This window comes from Mizuhopecten yessoensis, unplaced genomic scaffold (genome assembly GCF_002113885.1).
Source record: "Mizuhopecten yessoensis strain PY_sf001 unplaced genomic scaffold, ASM211388v2 scaffold6113, whole genome shotgun sequence".
NCBI classification, from domain to species: Eukaryota; Metazoa; Mollusca; class Bivalvia; order Pectinida; family Pectinidae; genus Mizuhopecten; species Mizuhopecten yessoensis.
In genome coordinates this window covers 389038-411081 of record NW_018406386.1, presented here as the reverse complement: position 1 = coordinate 411081, position 22044 = coordinate 389038, and the positions used below count along the sequence as shown (strand labels likewise).

At 38.0% G+C, this 22044-nt stretch overlaps 1 protein-coding gene across 1 annotated transcript in view; it reads right to left on the bottom strand.

Moving 5' to 3' along the window:
* LOC110451514 (extracellular matrix protein FRAS1-like) overlaps nucleotides 1-22044 on the bottom strand; it is a 187604-nt gene that overhangs the window by 124061 nt on the left and 41499 nt on the right. The window contains exon 3 of the mRNA XM_021499579.1: nucleotides 5335-5442. Within this exon, the coding sequence (XP_021355254.1) occupies nucleotides 5335-5442 (108 nt within the window). The remainder of the gene's footprint in view (nucleotides 1-5334; nucleotides 5443-22044) is intronic.

Sequence of the window (22044 nt, the reverse complement as noted above, 5' to 3'; positions counted from 1 at the left end):
GTAAAGTAACAAGGCAATCTACTGACTGGCTTATAAACTATCACCTTGTACCACAGTTCACTGAAGGGATATAATCTACCTGTACAGTAACAAGGCAATCTACTGACTGGCTTATAAACTATCAACTAGTACCACAGTTCACTGAAGGAATATAATCTACCTGTAAAGTAAAAAGGCAATCTACTGACTGTCTATAAACTATCACCTAGTACCACAGTTCACTGAATGGATATAATCTACCTGTAAAGTAACAAGGCAATCTACTGACTGGCTTATAAACTATCACATAATACCACAGTTCACTGAAGGAATATAATCTACCTGTAAAGTAACAAGGCAATCTACTGACTGGATTATAAACTATCACCTAGTACCACAGTTCACTGAATGGATATAATCTACCTGTAAAGTAACAAGGCAATCTACTGACTGTCTATACACTATCACATAGTAACACAGTTCACTGAAGGAATATAATCTACCTGTAAAGGAACAAGGCAATCTACTGACTGGCTTATAAACTATCAACTAGTACCACAGTTCACTGAAGGAATATAATCTACCTCTAAAGTAACAAGGCAATCTACTGACTGTCTATAAACTATCACCTAGTACCACAGTTCACTGAATGGATATAATCTACCTGTAAAGTAACAAGGCAATCTACTGACTGGATTATAAACTATCACCTAGTACCACAGTTCACTGAAGGAATATAATCTACCTGTAAAGGAACAAGGCAATCTACTGACTGGCTTATAAACTATCACCTAGTACCACAGTTTACTGAAGGGATATAATCTACCTGTAAAGTAACAAGGCAATCTACTGACTGTCTTATAAACTATCACATAATTAATACCACAGTTCACTGAAGGGATATAACCTACCTGTAAAGAAACAAGGCAATCTACTGACTGGCTTATAAACTATCACATAGTATCACAGTTCACTGAAGGGATATAATCTACCTGTACAGTAACAAGGCAATCTACTGACTGGCTTATAAACTATCAACTAGTACCACAGTTCACTGAAGGAATATAATCTACCTGTAAAGTAACGAGATCTTTACAACACTTGACCTATATTCATATAAAAAATCTACTTTTCATCTGAGATACTGTATCAGATGATATCTAGGATATATCCAAAGGGAGACAATCTTGTATGTCATCCGTGATTCACGAGTCATACACATTACCCATTTAGAGACATCTTTCTCAGTAATAATTAATCAAGGGACCCGAGAGGACAATTAATGTTGGTACCCCATTGACATTTATCTTTGATTAGCATAAACTACTCTTAAAATGACACGAATATATCCAAGAGCAGATAACTCTACAGCAATACCACAATAAAACTGTCAGAAATTGTTCCATTAATTCGCAGAAATTTACAAGACATGACCACAAATTGAGCCAGGTAAGATTTCATTAGAAATGTTTCATATTACAATCAACAGTAAATAACTCACACAGCGTGACCGAGTTACCCTAAGGGCGGATAACTCCGACCCATAAACGACAGCATAATAAATAACAGGAATATAATCACCTGTATTTAGCAGTTATTTGCATAATTAAGGTAGCTTCTGTACTAACAAGACTTGTAGCGAGGTTCATTACCGCTAGAAACTGGACAAGGGGTGTCAACTCGCTAGAATGTATAGGATGTAGATGTAGAACTGCTTGGGAAGACAGTTTACATTATTACATATGAGTGTGTAAGGGCGAGGGACGTGACCCATGGAACATTTGTCACCTGTGTCCTGTTGAGGGGGGTGAGCTCAAGGATAGGGATCTGTCTATCCAGGTACGTAGAGTTATACCTGGTCAGGTGTCTATCTAGGCACACATAGTAACCTGGTCAGGTGACTATCTAGGTACACAGAGTTACCTGGTCAGGTGTCTATCTAGGTACATAGAGGTACCTGGTCAGGAGTCTACCTAGGTACATAGAGTTATACCTGGTTAGGTGTCTTTCTAGGTACATAGAGTTACCTGGTCAGGTGTCTATCCAGGTTCACAGAGTTTACTGGTCGGGTTTCTATCTTGGTACACAAGAGTTACCTGGTCAGGTGGCTATCTAGGTATACAAGAGTTACCTGGTTAAGTGTTTATTAAGATATACAAGAGTTACCTGGTCAGGTGTCTATCAAGATATACAAGAGTTACCTGGTCAGGTGTCTATCAAGAGATACAAGAGTTACCTGGTCAGGTGTCTATCCGGGTTCACAGAGTTTACTGGTCGGGTTTCTATCTTGGTACACAAGAGTTACCTGGTCAGGTGGCTATCTAGGTATACAAGAGTTACCTGGTCAGGTGTCTATCGAGATATACAAGAGTTACCTGGTCAGGTGTCTATCCAGGTTCACAGAGTTACCTGGTCAGGTGTCTATCGAGATATACAAGAGTTACCTGGTCAGGTGTCTATCAAGAGATACAAGAGTTACCTGGTCAGGTGTCTATCAAGAGATACAAGAGTTACCTGGTCAGGTGTCTATCCGGGTTCACAGAGTTTACTGGTCGGGTGTCTATCTTGGTACACAAGAGTTACCTGGTCAGGTGTCTATCCGGGTTCACAGAGTTTACTGGTCGGGTGTCTATCTTGGTACACAAGAGTTACCTGGTCAGGTGGCTATCTAGGTATACAAGAGTTACCTGGTTAAGTGTTTATTAAGATATACAAGAGTTACCTGGTCAGGTGTCTATCAAGAGATACAAGAGTTACCTGGTCAGGTGTCTATCCAGGTTCACAGAGTTTACTGGTCGGGTGTCTATCTTGGTACACAAGAGTTACCTGGTCAGGTGGCTATCTAGGTATACAAGAGTTACCTGGTCAGGTGTCTATCCAGGTTCACAGAGTTTACTGGTCGGGTTTCTATCTTGGTACACAAGAGTTACCTGGTCAGGTGGCTATCTAGGTATACAAGAGTTACCTGGTCAGGTGTCTATCCAGGTTCACAGAGTTTACTGGTCGGGTTTCTATCTTGGTACACAAGAGTTACCTGGTCAGGTGTCTATCTGGGTACATAGAGTTATCTAGTCAAGAGTTTATCTAGGTACATATAGTAGCCTGGTCAGGTGGCTATCTAGGTATACAAGAGTTACCTGGTTAAGTGTTTATTAAGATATACAAGAGTTACCTGGTCAGGTGTCTATCTGGGTACATAGAGTTATCTAGTCAAGAGTTTATCTAGGTACATATAGTAGCCTGGTCAGGTGGCTATCTAGGTATACAAGAGTTACCTGGTCAGGTGTCTATCGAGATATACAAGAGTTACCTGGTCAGGTGTCTATCAAGATATACAAGAGTTACCTGGTCAGGTGTCTATCGAGATATACAAGAGTTACCTGGTCAGGTGTCTATCTGGGTACATAGAGTTATCTAGTCAAGAGTCTATCTAGGTACATATAGTAGCCTGGTCAGGTGGCTATCTAGGTATACAAGAGTTACCTGGTCAGGTGTCTATCTAGGAACCTAGAGCTACCTGGCCAGGTGTCTATCTAGGTACACAGCGTTACCTGGTCAGGTTTCAAATATCAATAAGATATGTTTCCTAACCCCTTTGTGATTATCTGACAGCTAGTCTATTTTCTTCTCTACAGTCAACAATTTAAACAGTTTTTTACCTGCTCTTGTATATATTTACATGATATTCTAGCTAGAGATGTTGCTTCATATAGCCAATCCTTTGTATCTATCTCTATAACCAAATATCCAGCAATTTTCCACCATTATTTTTAACTCTTCATGTACATCAAACGAAAACTCTTTTTTTTTTAGTAAAAACTTAAACCTTTTGCATTTTACAACCATCAAAAGAACAGGAATATGTTGGGGTCTGTTTCAACCAAAGGGGCTTGTAATAAACCTAAACAGCTTATATTATAGATTTATGATGAAAAAACTGCCTCTCATAGTACATACTCTACAGTAAGGGAATTACTGACCCCCCTAGATCTATGGGTATCTGACACTTATAGTACATACTAAACAGAAAGGGACTTACTGACATTCCATAGATCTATGGTTATCTGACAGAGCACATACTATACAGTAAGGGACTTACTGACATCCCATAGATCTATGGGTATCTGAGAGAGTACATACTATACAGTAAGGGACTTACTGGCATCCCATAGATCTATCGGTATCTGACACTTATAGTACATACTCTACATTAAGGCACTTACTTACACCCCATAGATCTATGGGGATCTGACAGAGTACATATTCTACAGTAAGGGGCTTACTGACACCCCATAGATCTATGGATATCTGACAGAGTACATACTATACAGTAAGGGACTTACTGGCATCCCATAGATCTATCGGTATCTGACACTTATAGTACATACTCTACATTAAGGCACTTACTTACACCCCATAGATCTATGGGGATCTGACAGAGTACATATTCTACAGTAAGGGGCTTACTGACACCCCATAGATCTATGGGTATCTGACAGAGTACACATTCTACAGTAAGGGGCTTACTGACACCCCATAGATCTATGGATATCTGACAGAGTACATACTATACAGTAAGGGACTTACTGACATCCCATAGATATATGGGTATCTGACAGAGTACATACTCTACAGTAAGGGGCTTACTGACACCCCATAGATCTATGGGTATCTGGCACTCCAGGTATCTGACAAGAGCATACACAGCAAAATTCAATATTAAAAGTGGCATGTAAATAAAAACTATTAGGGTGAACCATTAAGACATAAATATACAAACCCATACAAACCCAGGCTGAACAATTAAGACATAAATATACAAACTCATACAAACCTAGGCTGAACCATTAAGACATAAATATACAAACCCATGCAAACCTAGGGTGAAGCATTAAGACATAGACATATAGACCTATACATTCCTAGGGTGAAGCATTAAGACAACATATATAGACCTATACATACCTTGGGTGAAGCATTAAGACAAAGACATACAGCCCTATACATACCTAGGGTGAATCATTAAGACATAGACATATAGGCCTATACATACCTAGGGTGAATCATTAAGACATAGACATATAGGCCTATACATACCTAGGGTGAATCATTAAGACATAGACATATAGGCCTATACATACCTAGGGTGAGGCATTAAGACAACATATATAGACATATACATACCTAGGGTGAAACATTAAGACATAGACATATAGACCTATACATACCTAGGGTGAAGCATTAAGACAACATATATAGACATATACATACCTAGTGGGAATCACTTGTGGACATAAAAACATTGATAACTTATGGGAACCAATAGAGGACACAAATAGATCAACTTGTACCTACCTTGGAGAACCTGCACTTTGGGGTGGTGCACCTGACTCGTTCACAGACTGTGATAGGATCCTGACACGTACAGATGGTACAGTCATCAGGCAGCCATAACGTGTGGTTCTGTAATGTACAAACAATAAATTCAGATTCCATCAAGAGGGATCTGTAATAGGTACCATATCATGTTATATTTCTATGTAATTCCATCAGGAGGGATCTGTTATAGGTACCATATAATGTTATATTTCTATGTAATTCCATCAGGAGGGATCTGTTGTGGATGAATTGCTGATGTTAATACCCCATTCACACATTGACACTGCTTCTACGACAATGGAAAAGTGGCCAAGTGCATGACCAATCGGGGCCAATACTGGGCCAAACGTTGGAGGATCTACACGAGCGTGGATTGGTTGGGGTGGGATCTCCTATGTCAGGAGGCTGCAGGCTCTCCCCACGCTTATTTTGAGCGTGCACAAAATTTAAAAACTGGACCTTGCCTGGACCTTATCTGGACCTTGCCTGGACTGACTGAGACTACCATCTCATCGTGGTGAGATCTCTGTGGTTGTAATAAAAACGCAGCACCGTCGGCAACTATTTCGAGCTGTTTTAATTACGCTTTTACCATGCTCCCACTACGCTCCCTCTATGCTCAAGACAATCTAGAAACGTACTAGAGGCATAATATGGTGAGCACCAGCGTAGCGACATCATCCTATAGCGACATCGCCCTACAGTCTTCTATGTCTGTGTAACAACGTAGTATGGTCCTGTACGTCGTAGCGGCAACGTAGTAGATACGACCGCTTGGTCGGCATTGGTCTAGGTGTAATCGTAGTGGCAACATAGTAGAAACGACCGCTTGGTCGGCATTGGTCTAGGTGTAATCATAGTGGCAACGTAGTAGAAACGACCGCTTGGTCGGCATTGGTCTAGGTGTACTCGTAGTGGCAACGTAGTAGAAACGACCGCCTGGTCAGCATTAGTCTAGGTGTAATCGTAGTGGCAACGTAGCAGAAACGACCGCTTGGTCAGCATTAGTCTCGGTGTAATCGTAGTGGCAACGTAGTGGAAACGACCGCTTGGTCAGCATTAGTCTAGGTGTAATCGTAGTGGCAACGTAGTGGAAACGACCGCTTGGTCAGCATTAGTCTCGGTGTAATCGTAGTGGCAACGTAGTAGAAAGGACCGCTTGGTCAGCATTAGTCTAGGTGTAATCGTAGTGGCAATTCGATAATTTTTTTAAGATCAGGGATAATCGGCATGGTCTTTGTAAGCTGTGTGAACGGGCTATAAAACCAAAATAATATCAAATGCTGGGGGTTGACTCTTTAAGTTACTGAAACATTGTATTTCCAGAAATAACTTTCATTAACAAAATCTGTTTAATACAGGGTTTGGACTTATATACATGGGTTCATCAATGTTACTTCAGTTTTACCAGGCTTCTACTGTAAACCGTAACCTTTCGCCTCCACTGGTAGAATGTTATTACTATATAGTATGGTGTGTACTTACTTTGACTGTTATGATAAATTCGCCCTCAATACTGAGGGCAAAAATAGGCAAAAATTAAACTGTCAGGCAATTTCCCTGTATACAGTATATTAAGAAAGGGTTTCATCAATTATAACATCTGTTTTTCCAGGGCGGGGCTTACTACGTCAATTATTACATTTGTTTTCCCAGGGCGGGGCTTACTATGTCAATTATTACATCTGTTTTTCTAGGGCGGGGCTTACTACATCAATTATTACATCTGTTTTTCCAAGGCGGGGCTTACTACGTCAATTATTACATCTGTTTACCAGGGTGGGGCTTACTACATCCATTATTACATCTGTTTTTCCAGGGCGGGGCTTACTACATCAATTATTACATCTGTTTTACCAGGGCAGGGCTTACTACATAAATTATTACATCTGTTTTTCCAGGGCGGGGCTTACTACATCAATTATTACATTTGTTTTACCAGGGCAGGGCTTACTACATCAATTATTACATTTGTTTTTCCAGGGTGGGGCTTACTATATCAATTATTACATTTGTTTTACCAGGGCGGGGCTTTCTACATCAATTATTACATCTGTTTTACCAGGGCGGGGCTTACTACATCAATTATTACATCTGTTTTTCCAAGGTGGGGCTTACTACAGAGCTTGGAATTATAAATGGTTACTTACAGTCAGTATAATATTCTGTTAGACTTAAATCAAAATGTGACTTGTGTCTATTTGTTTGGAGTGAGAAACATGTTATACAGCTTAGGAACAGTCAATAGAACACTTGACTGGTGAGGTTTATACCTGACTTCAATGCATGCAATTTAAAGTTATTTTATTGATAATATTGACTTGCTCAGTCTACGTCCCTACAACAAATACACATCAATACCCCTAATGGTCAAATCACAACCACTTAATGCGGTATGTTGAATATTCTTTTACATTGTACATAACATTTTTCAAATATTTATAAACATCATAGCTAGACAAGAAATGCTTTTATAACATCTTAACTCCTCAAGAATTGAACAAAGCCTCAACCAAGATTCAACAATGATCAGAAAACGATCAAATAAAATTAAGTGGACAAATGTGTAGTCTACAACCATTTTAAAAACAGCATGAAATTTTAATCTTTAAAATGCTTCTACTAGGAGATTAGGGTGGGCTTTAACTGTGTGCAGTTGTAATCCAAACCATCAATATTAAGGTTTTATCAACATTAGGGTAGACCAAGGTATGGACGGTAGTAGAGCTGTAAAGGTTATCAATGTGTCACAGCTACACCTACGGAACTGATGTCTCTCATCCGCCCTGGACCAGTACAAAGGTCACAGACAAGGGCCCTCCTTCCTCATACCACCACACAACAGTACAACGGCCACAGACAAGGGGCCTCCTTCCTCATACCACCCCACACCTGTACAACGGTCACAGACAAGGGCCCTCCTTCCTCACACCACCCCACACCAGTACAATGGTCACAGACACGGGTCCTTCCTTCTCATACCACCCCACACCAGTACAACGGCCACAGACAAGGGCCCTCCTTCCTCATACCACCACACAACAGTACAACGGCCACAGACAAGGGCCCTCCTTCCTCATACCCCCCCACACCTGTACAAGGGTCACAGACAAGGGGCCTCCTTCCTCATACCACCCCACACCAGTACAAAGGACACAGACAAGGGCCCTCCTTCCTCATACCGCCCCACAACAGTACAACGGCCACAGACAAGGGCCCTCCTTCCTCATACCGCCCCACAACAGTACAACGGCCACAGACAAGGGCCCTCCTTCCTCATACCCCCCCACACCTGTACAAGGGTCACAGACAAGGGGCCTCCTTCCTCATACCACCCCACACCAGTACAAGAGTCACAGACAAGGGTCCTTCTTCCTCATACCACCCCACCCCAGTACAATGGTAACAGACAAGGGCCCTCCTTCCTCATACCACCCCACACCTGTACAAGGGTCACAGACAAGGGTCCTCCCTCCTCATACCACCCCACACCAGTACAATGGTCACAGACAAGGGTCCTCCTTCCTCATACCACCCCACACCAGTACAAAGGTCACAGACAAGGGCCCTTCTTCCTCATAACAACCCACCCCAGTACAATGGTCACAGACAAGGGCCCTCCTTCCTCATACCACCCCACACCAGTACAACGGTCACAGACAAGGAACCGCCTTCCTCATACCAGACCAGACCAGTTCAACTGTCAAATACATGCCCCATCCCCCTTCATACCATCCCACACCAGTACATCTTTCACACACCAGGGCTACCACATACTACCCCAGACCAGGGTTGTAGTCACACACAAGCCCCCCCCCCCACCTCCAACCCTACTCATACCATCCCACAACAGTATGAGTACTACAGTCACACATGAAGCACAATAAGATGGACCTATTGCTGTGAAAAAGGACCATATTGTATATTGAAAAGAATGAAGACAATAGCCAGCTCTCTCTAGCTGTTGACAATAATCTGCTAGAAGTATTGAGGTATGTAACTCAGAATGCCACCATCCTATCTGTGACCGGGGATCAGCTAGACCACTGGTCCACCATCATACGGAGGGGTACTGGGGTACCAGGTCAAGATGATGACATAAGCCACTTGACCTGAGGGAGAAGGAGTCAAGTGGTCCCAAACACACACACAGAATCAGGTGAGCAGTAGGCCATTGTGTCCCACCGTAGGTATCACTGCACAGGGGTATTTACTCTTCCTTCAGAACAAAACAAAGTAAACTTCTCTCAAGTATCCCTGTCAATATCTCAATAGCATCCATGTCGCCGGCCCCGAGCCTCGACTGGCGACATCGTCACTCTGTCTGTAGCCTTGTTGAGTACAAGTGGGTAGATTTGATTGGAAAAGGTGTCGACCAACAAACACGCCGCCATCGTCACTCCAATTTCTTTGAGAGATCAGCATTTCAATTAAATGTCTGGATATCCTTACCTTATCAAGGTCATTTCCTTTCATTCTATGTCACGTTGACTTTGTCAGGGTCAGATATTTTATTCTTCATCAAAGTAGTGAAGACCATGTCAATAATGTGAAGGGATCTACACTCAGTGACAGTTTACTGACCAATGGTTATTTTATTTAAGAACTGAGACAAAAGTACCTATGGAACTTAAGTATTGAAGCGAATTTACAAGACAAAGCATTGCAAGCACAAATGTACTTAAGTACCCAGTACACACATGGCCCCCTGTACCCTCACAGCATCAAATGCTGCCTTTATCACTATAACTATCTTAAAATCATCAGCTGATTTTACATATAAGATTTCAAGGAAGATATTCTGAAGGTGTCTTTCTACTGTTAATTGAATTCATAGGCATCAACCAGGTGAGATATTCTAAGGTAAGGTTTCGATTGTCATCTACAAAATTACACAATTTCTTGACTGCCAATTCAGGCAATCACTGATCAAGTTGCATAGGAAATGCCATGTAGTCAATATTGTATGTGATATGTGAAAGAGGAGACATTTCTTTCACACAAGTAAAGAAAACGTAAAATGGTAGGAGACACGAGTCTATAGCTTGAGGCTTCAACATGTCACAGAGCACAGACAGATACACCTAATACCATCCCCGATAACATCAGCACTATTACACACAACAACTTGCATTGAAAATTTCACTTAACATATAACTAATGCTATTTCGAAAAGTTTAATATGTCCAAAGTACATCCTTTTCAGAAGTTTTTCAACTGGAGAACCCATTACAGGTGCAGACAGTCTTTTCTACATTAACATGTACATGGCCGCTTTATTGCACAACTGCAATGCTTAACCACTGCTGTCTCTATTACAAATGGTGACATTTCCTCAAAAAAAACAAGATAAATCAAATACGTTAAAGAATAGATTTAATCAGATGTAATCACGTTGTACCAAACTTGTGACAAGGCATAAAATTTGTACTCGGCCCTGACAGGGTATTTATAGTTAAATGATCATACCCCACCACAACAAGATCCAAAGCCCACCATGATATTATATTCCACAGTGACAAACTTAATGGTTCAAATCAACATTATTATGTCCAAATGGGAATTTTTAAGTATTGAAAATTGTATTACTTAGACATAATGTGGACATATCCTGGTACTTTTTCCACATATCATGAAACTTTTTGTCAGCAGACATGCAGCAGACATACTGGTACACATACTGGTACTACCCCTGTGTTAATCTGATAAAAAAAAACACCATGCCTGCTAATTAGCCCACCCATATAATTATCTATTGTAGTTCAGTAGTAATGCCAACAAACACTTTTTTAGGTCCTTTGATAAGCCTATCCCCTTACTTTCAGTAAGAGACTTATCCCCCGGGCTTACTGGATAACAAGATATGTAACTAGCAGTCACATCCTGGGATTTAAACAGACATGTAACTAGCAGACACATCCTGGCATTTAAAACGGGCATGTAACTAGCAGACACATCCTGGCATTGAAAACGGACATGTAACTAGCAGACACATCCCGGCATTTAAAACGGACATGTAACTAGCCGACACATCCTGGCATTTAAAACAGACATGTAACTAGCAGAGACATCCTGGCATTTAAAACAGACATGTACCTAGCAGACGCATCCTGGCATTTAAAACGGACATGTAACTAGCAGACACATCCGGGCATTTAAAACGGACATGTAACTAGCATACACATCCTGGCATTTAAAACAGACATGTACCTAGCAGACGCATCCTGGCATTTAAAACGGACATGTAACTAGCAGACACATCCCGGCATTTAAAACGGACATGTAACTAGCAGACGCATCCTGGCATTTAAAACGGACATGTAACTAGCAGACACATCCTGGCATTTAAAACAGACATGTAACTAGCAGACACATCCTGGCATTTAAAACAGAACTTTGAGGTACATAGAACACAGTGATGAGAGGACTATATATATATACTGGCCACTGCACGATATAAAACTGTAAATATTCAATTTCAATTTGTTTATTTCTGTCTGAATTTACTGTATTTTGTGAATCAAAGTATAATATATTTTAATAAATTGAATACTGATATACAATACATCTAATAGAAGTTGACAGACAAACAAAGCATATCTGGCCGCCCAGCCAACACATCAGTGTTGTGGATAGCTGTCACACTGTCTCAAACTATCTCCTATCCTCCGAGACATTAAAATTGTTTGGCTTTCATCAATAATCATTAGCTAATATGACTTTCAAAGGATGACTACCACACCCCTTTATACTGTATCACATATCTGGGAAAAAAGCGAGGTTCCCAAATCAACCTTTCAAAATCTAACCTATTGAAAATCACAGACGGTGCAGGTTAAACTGGAATTGATCTTGAGCGTGTAAGAGATCTGTTTAATAGACCCAGCAGTGATTCCGGCTCATAAATCTGTATTAAATGGATTTTCACCAAGTCAATATAGGGTCGGTTTGATCTGATTGGCTCAGGTTGATCTGTACATTATACTGTATCTACTTTTTACACCACACAATCAACAGATCTTGTCTACATAGCAATCTTAACAGGCGTAACTTCTAATTACAGACTTTCCACACAATAACGCTACACGGTGACTTAACATTTCTCACTCTAACGCAAGCATATCATTCTAGTTATCAACTTTACATGAATGCACTTATATGGTCATTATTCCTCAAAATACTCACCTGGTGAGGTAACATTCAGCTGGCTACAGGCTGAGGGGAAATATTCTTTTGAATAAGAGCGAGCTTATAGTGTTTCCAAAACAAGACTTTTTTTTCTTCTTCACATGACTATCTATATAGTTTGGACATTCTGTTTTGCCCCAAAATCCATAAAATTCAAAACATTTAATTGAACTCTTAAATCACTACTTCTTTAATTTAGAAAACCTTCCTGAAACTATAAAAAAAATGTTAATTGGTTAAAAAAAGAGAATTTGAATACATTGTATGAAGCCATTTTTTGTCATGTTATTTTTCACAAATTTTCTCTTAGGAACAACAACACTTTCTTGAACAAAATTAAGATATGAGGAGAATAAAGAGGGGCTGATCATAAATATACATGTTTAGGTGAAATACAATGTTAGTTGAAGAATGCGCTCTATGGTTGCTAAGAAAAAACTGTATAAACTTGACAAAATTGACTTAATATTCAAATTTCATATATTTGTGATAATCTAAACTGGTTACCATGGCAACAATAATAAAAAAAGTATTGAAAAACATTTATGAATTATGATGGAATTTGGGGCAAAAAAACCATACAGTCGTTCTTATCAAAATCAATGTTGAACAATTTTCTAAAACTTCTTTCAATGCTGGATTGAAATTCCATGCAATGTTAACATTATGAAATATTTTTTGTATGTTATTGTTTATTCCTGAACATTATATCTAAAAATGAATTATAAAATAATTAAAAATAACTAAGTATCACCTTCAGAATTAATCTGATCAACAATAACCTTTACCTGTTAAATCAGTGTTCCTATCACTACTCATACCTGCCAAACATACCCAGGTGTTGTAAACTGATTATTTTCATAAACTTGCTCATGTTGCAAAACCCTGATAATCTTTTATGAATAGACTCTTTCATCTTTCTGTATCTGTCAATATATCTAGGCAGTTAAAAGCATATGAATGAAATGTGTATTTGATGCGACCCGTCCCCCTCAATGACAGGTGGAGTAATCCGGTCCAGGATTTCAATCAGATGCAGTGTTTATATATAAATGGCCGACAGCTCCAGTCTAATCCACACAAAAATATTTGAACATGTTATTAAAGAAATAGGAACTAACACACAATGATGTTACTTAGATCAGTAAAATATTAGATCACTACATTGTATAGAAATGTTGACGAAAGATTAAGATCTATCAAAACCTGTTCCATCGATTGACAAGAAGTTTTATTTTTTACCTTATCAGTACAAGTACAGGAAAATGCCAGTTCATAATACATAACGTAGTCTGTAATGCCAGTTCATAAACCATAACGTAGTCTGTAACGCCAGTTCATAATACATAACATAGTCTGTAATGCCAGTTCATAATACATAACATAGTCTGTAATGCCAGTTCATAAACCATAACATAGTCTGTAATGCCAGTTCATAAACCATAACATAGTCTGTAATGTCAGTTCAGAATACATAACATAGTCTGTAATGCCAGTTCATAAACCATAACATAGTCTGTAATGCCAGTTCATAATCCATAACATAGTCTGTAATGCCAGTTCATAAACCGTAACATAGTCTGTAATGCCAGTTCATAATACATGACGTAGTCTATAATGCCAGTTCATAATACATAACGTAGTCTGTAATGCCAGTTCATAATACATGACGTAGGCTGTAATGCCAGTTCATAATACATGACGTAGTCTGTAATGCCATTTCATAATACATGACGTAGTCTGTAATGCCAGTTCATAATACATGACGTAGGCTGTAATGCCAGTTCATAATACATGACGTAGTCTATAATGCCAGTTCATAATACATAACGTAGTCTGTAATGCCAGTTCATAATACATGACGTAGTCTATAATGCCAGTTCATAATACATAACGTAGTCTGTAATGCCAGTTCATAATACATGACGTAGTCTATAATGCCAGTTCATAATACATAACGTAGTCTGTAATGCCAGTTCATAATACATGACGTAGTCTGTAATGCCATTTCATAATACATGACGTAGTCTGTAATGCCAGTTCATAATACATGACGTAGGCTGTAATGCCAGTTCATAATACATGACGTAGTCTATAATGCCAGTTCATAATACATAACGTAGTCTGTAATGCCAGTTCATAATACATGACGTAGTCTATAATGCCAGTTCATAATACATAACGTAGTCTGTAATGCCAGTTCATAATACATGACGTAGGCTGTAATGCCAGTTCATAATACATGACGTAGTCTATAATGCCAGTTCATAATACATAACGTAGTCTGTAATGCCAGTTCATAATACATGACGTAGGCTGTAATGCCAGTTCATAATACATGACGTAGTCTGTAATGCCAGTTCATAATACATAACATAGTCTGTATTGCCAGTTCATAATACATAACATAGTCTGTAATTCCAGTTCATAATACATAACATAGTCTGTAATGCCAGTTCATAATACATGACGTAGTCTGTAATGCCAGTTCATAATACATGACGTAGTCTGTAATGGGGATAAACATAAAGAGAAGTACCATGATGTTAGGAAATATTTAAAAGCACACAAAACTGTAAAGGCTTCAATTATCTAAAAGAAACACAGAAAGTAGTCTTTTAAAAGCATATTTGCTTCAAAGAACGCATGGCATTGCAGGTACACAAAGGAGAAATAATTGCCTGATCATTAAGGAGTGCTCCGAGTGCCGCACACAATGACAACATAGGGTACGTAGTGTACCTGTTTTAACGTTGTCAGAGATATACAGTGTTTAATGACACAGCAATTAATCTTTTAAATCAAAATATAAAAGCACAGCAAAACAGACAAATTTCTGATCTACAAAAGAACTCAAGTTTTCATTAAAAATCTTTGTGACTTTTCGTCCATCTGTCCATGTGCACTACTGGTATAGCAACTGAAATGTTACACTCTGAAACCATCGAAGCATACAGACTCCATCTTTTGATGCATAAAACTATCTAAGGCAAGATGTGTCATTATCATCCTGTTAATTATAAGAATTTTAAAGGATCTGACGACATCAAAGTTAACTCCTTTATAAAATCACAAATTACTGGTGCAGGCTGATCAGGTATCCTGGCTGTCTGTGGCTGGACAAATATACCCACTCCCATCTCCTAAACACTTTACTGTGTTTTGTTGTATTTGTCCTTGAATTCTGATAGCTTCATATTATACCTAGTAAGCACTTAGTACCAGAAATGGTGCATACCTGTTTACAAATTTTACCTTTTTCAATTTGAATATTTTCTGTACACAAACAAACTGCAGTATACACCAGTAAAAACTGCATTATGACCTATTTAACTACAGTATGACATACATCGAACTTCGAGAATATTTACCTAAATAGGATAATATTTGTACATCAAACTTTGAGAATATTTATCTCACATTAAATAGGATGTCACCTGCTGTAAATGGGATTCACTTGTTTTCACTTTTTGCATGAAGTTAACCTACATTGCATGGCGTGTATAGATGACAGAGGATAAAGACACCTGACATGTCTCTCCCCAGATCTGTAGTGCACTGTCAGCATTGAACATCATACACTACCACCTTATTACTAACCCATGTTTACTTCTCTCAATCAGGAGTTACAAATACACGATGTCAAAAATGTTTCCATGGCCTATTATTGTTATGTTATGTGTGACGGTGATATTACATAATAAACATGATGGTGATAATCCGGTGAAACCACTACCTGTCAAAGGTTTTTGTTCCACACAAATTCAGTCACGGAAATTGCCTGGTTTACAACAAGAGAATGTTCTTTAAAAACTGAAAGTTACTTCTAGAAACAGTTTTGCCACAGTAAATATTTACTTCTAGAAACTGTTTTGCCACAGTAAATATTTACTTCTAGAAACTGTTATGCCACAGTAAATATCTACTTCTAGAAACTATTATGCCACTGGAAATATCTAAGTTGCAAAGGGCTATAACTCTTGAAAACACAGAATCCCAATTTTAGGATATGCAATTTTTGATATCATACCTAAATAACAAACAAAATTTCCAAACATTCATTTGAAAACTGTGGAATATGTTGCGCTCACAATGAAGTGTTCATGAACAGACAAATAAAAAAACGTAAAAACATGATGTTGCTTGGTTTCGTGGGTGTATAAAAACTCAGTTTTATGATGCTCGTGTTTTCAAAACTAATTGCTTTATTACATAACAAACTCTTGCTACATTTATGTAAACAGATGAATCTTTATTTTTCATCTTTCAACTTTCCCCATTTACATGTACATGTTTGGTTAACAAATCTGACAGTTGACTACATCTGCTCATTTTTAAAACTTAAAGATTTGACACTCTGATCCTGACTGAATACTGGATATTACCAGCGTTATCAATGTTATCAAGTAGCACCCAGGGGACCTAGTAATCCACCTCTTTTTTTATCTCTTCCTATGGGCCATTGTAACCTGGTATTTACAAAGACAGAGTCTCAAAAATCTACAGATCATAATCTTTATGGCCATTTGTAAAACATCACAATTTAACCCCTGCCCTCATGCGATGTCTACATCTAATTAGATTTTATCGCAGTGGTAAACCTACAATTAATGATCAGGTTGGTAATACCTGTAGATTCTTCACTACCTGTTAAAGGTAACACAAACTACTAACTTACTCTGACAAATATTCCCAAGCTGGAATTGAGGTAGAATATCTCACCTCCCTACTGTATACAGGTATTATATACACCTCCCTACTGTAAACAGGTATTATATACACCTCTCTACTGTATACAGGTAGTATATACACCTCCATACTGTATACATGTATTATATACACCTCCCTACTGTATACATGTATTATATACACCTCCCTACTGTATACAGGTATTATATGTCACCTCCCTAATGTATACAGGTATTATATATTCCTCCCTACTGTATACAGGTATTATATACACCTCTTTACTGTATACAGGTATTATATACACCTCCCTACTGTATACAGGTATTATATACACCTCTCTACTGTATACAGGTAGTATATACACCTCCCTACTGTATACAGGTAGTATATACATCTCCCTACTGTATACAGGTATTATATACACCTCCCTACTGTATACAGGTATTATATACACCTCCCTATGGTATACAGGTATTATATACACCTCTCTACTGTATACAGGTATTATATACACCTCCCTACGGTATACAGGTATTATATATACCTCCCTACTGTATACAAGTATTATATACACCTCCCTACTGTATACAGGTATTATATATACCTCCCTACTGTATACAGGTATTATATATGCCTCCCTACTGTATACAGGTAGTATATACACCTCACTACTGTATACAGGTATTATATGTCACCTCCCTAATGTATACAGGTATTATATGATTATTGTCCATATCTCACCTCCCTAATGTATACATGTATTATATACACCTCCCTTCTGTATACAGGTATTATATACACCTCCCTACTGTATACAGGTATTATATACACCTCTCTACTGAATACACGTATTATATACACCTCTTTAGTGTATACAGGTATTATATACACCTCCCAACTGTATACAGGTATTATATATACCTCCCTACTGTATACAGGTATTATAAACACCTCCCTATTATATACACCTCCCTACTGTATACAGGCATTATATACACCTCCCTACTGTATACAGGGATTATATATACCTCCCTACTGTATACATGTATTATACACACCTCCCTACTGTATACAGGTATTACATACGCCTCTCTACTGTATACAGGTATTATATACACCTCCCTACTATATACAGGTATTATATACACCTCCCTACTGTATACATGTATTATATACACCTCCCTACTGTATACAGGTATTATAAACACCTCCCTATTATATACACCTCCCTACTGTATACAGGTATTATATACACCTCCCTACTGTATACAGGTATTATATGGTTATTGTCCAGTTTCATTTATGTATTTCCTCTATACTTTTATATATCTTTAGGTTAATTAAAGGGCCTTGTTAGGAAGTTGGAGTATTTTTTAAATTATTCCCAGTTATTTTGTAGAATAGCCAACACAACATCCAAATCTCCTGTATTCTTCATTGTCTAGTCCTAAAATAAAGGATCAAAGCTAAGCCAGCCAAAATATCAAAAAGACACAGATCTATACACTTCTCTCTTCACAGATCTATATAGACTGCTAAGGTCTTCTCTCTACACCTATCTATACACTTCTCTCTACACAGATCTATACACTTTTCTCTACAAAGATCTATACACTTCTCTCTACACAGATCTATACACTTCTCTCTACAAAGATCTATACACTTCTCTCTACACAGATCTATACCCTTCTCTCTCCACAGATCTATACACTTCTCTCTACACAGATGTATACTCTTCTCTCTACACAGATCTATACCCTTCTCTCTACACAGATCTATACACTTCTCTCTACAAAGATCTATACACTTCTCTCTACACAGATCTATCCACTTCTCTCTTCACAGATCTATACACTTCTCTCTACACAGATCTATATACTTCTCTCTATACAGATCTATACACTTCTCTCTACACAGATCTATATACTTCTCTCAACACAGATCTATACACTTCTCTCTACACAGATATATACTCTTCTCTCTACACAGATCTATACCCTTCTCTCTACACAGATCTATACACTTCTCTCTACAAAGATCTATACACTTCTCTCTACACCGATCTATACACTTCTCTCTACACATATCTATATACTTTTCTCTACACAGATCTATACACCTTTCTCTACACAGATCTATACCCTTCTCTCAACACAGATCTATACACTTCTCTCTACATAGATCTATACACTTCTCTCTACAAAGATCTATACACTTCTCTCTACACCGATCTATACACTTCTCTCTACACATATCTATACTCTTCTCGCTACACAGATCTATACACTTCTCTATACACAGATCTATATACTTCTCTCTATACAGATCTATACCCTTCTCTCTACACAGATCTATACACTTCTCTCTACACAGATCTATATAATTCTCTCAACACAGATCTATACACTTCTCTCTACACAGATCTATACACTTCTCTCTATACAGATCTATACACTTCTCTCTATACATATCTATATACTTTTCTCTACACAGATCTATACACCTTTCTCTACACAGATCTATACACTTCTCTCTACACAGATCTATACACTGCTAAGTTAGTTTGTAAAGCATCAGTCAAGGTCATTCTTCATTCATGTACATTCCAACATGGCTGTCTGTCATGTCCCAACAGTTCCATAAACTACAAACTTTGTAAACCAGAACACGCCCATGCTTACTCTCCATGATATGTGCATACATTATCATAAATTTCTAACACATAGATATTTAATCAGATGCTGCATACCTTAGCTGAAATCTAACATGCATTTCACATACATTTATATCACCAATGGCTTAAAATAGATTTAGGGTTTTCATTTTAGCATGTATACACAATTAATTCTGCTTCACTTTACATAACAATCTTAAGCATTTAAAACCTAATTCAGAATTTATGGAAAAACATGATTTGTACCATTTTCACTTAAATAAAATAGGAAATAGCATCAGTGTGTTTTGTATCTACAACCATTAAATTATCAACACCAATAAACTGTTTTTATCTTTTGATTTTTATGACATGTTTTACTTCCTGTCTTTATTTACATGTAGCTCCCATCTTTACAGAAACTCTTTATTACACATGAGTTAAAGTGGAGTGTCATGACAACACTGTTGTCTGTTTCAATGAAGAAGCTGCTGAATGGTTCAACATTAAAATGTCCGACTGACCATAAAACTGTCAATAAAACCTAGAGGAAATGGTCAATCTACCCAGCATCATTGTCTTGTAATCTCTAATCTGACATAATCAGTTGTGATGGAGATAACTTTATCCCACTAGGCAAGACCTTTAACTGCCAGAGGAATGAAATATTGATGACGTAAATTGATGATAGGTTGTATGATCGGCACACTTCAGGCGACATGTATGTGATAGGTTGTATGATCGGCACACTTCAGACGACATGTGACAGCTCCTTTGTGTTACTGCCTACATCAAGTGATGGTACATCTCAGATGACATACAGCTCCTGTTGGAACAATCTGTGTTACACAAATGTAACCGACTGTGTGCCATACTTCCTTCTATCGACACACTAGAACAGATGATAGATTCCCCTTCTATCGACACACTAGAACAGATGATAGATTCAACACAAAAATGTCAATGTTTCAATGACAATTGTAGACCATATGTCCTCTTTGACATCAGGTCAACTGGGAATTGAAAGTCACCCTGACCGATCGGTGTGACATTGGCACAGGAGACTGGACACTGGTCAGTAATGTTAATTAAAGCTCAATAATAATGTAAACACCAATTTGTAGTCATTACCTACTGATGTCCCACAGAACAGCTTTGTCCGGCCACCAGTCACAAAGGTCAATGTATTTACAGTAAATATCCTGCAAGGTTGATAGAGTATTTAGAATTTTGGTAAAGGATGATACATGATTTTTTCATATTAACAAACAGCAATGTCCTTTAATTTAGGTAAAAAGACAACAAGAAAAGAGTGTAAAATCTAAACTGGTATAATCAGAATATCATACTGGTGCACACAGCATATAATCAAAACTTAGCGACATTTACCGTAGTTGTGTAAATCTCAAAGCTTGTTTATGATGGTACTCCTAACCACTGCCTAATACCTCGGCTGGACAGCTAATGATAGCTAATGATAGCTAATGATCTAATGATAGCTAATGATAGCTAATGATCTAATGATAGCTAATGATAGCTAATGATCTAATGACAGCTAATGATAGCTAATGATAGCTAATGATCTAATGATAGCTAATGACAGCTAATGATCTAATGACAGCTAATGACAGCTAATGATAGCTAATGATCGGTCATCCTCTAGTCACAGAAAGAGCCCAGACTCTTTTATGATCATAAAATGGTCAGTCAACAGACAGATAATGACAATATGTGACCACAAGGGTCATTTTGGGGCTGAAGAAATCTTACCAACCTCGCAAGTTCACAAAGCATAGAATAGAAGAAAAAGATAAGGTTCCATTATTTAAATATTCCACAAAGAAAATGATGGTTATTTCACACATAATAACAGTTTTATAAGAATTATATTATTGTTATCACCAAGATTATTTAGTGTAGTTGAATGTATAGAAGTAATGTTGTCCGTCTGTTGTCAGCTTTAAGGTGATCTGATCCAGGAAACTAGGATAGTACCATAAATATACCACAATATTAAGTTATAAACAGTAAAAAAGGAAATCTTCCTTGTTAGTTTTCTTTAATCTCATGATAATTCTGTATGCATCCTCCTGCCCCCTCACCCCTACCCTATCCTCCAACCCAGAACTTTAACTCTCCTTTTCTACCTTCCCAAA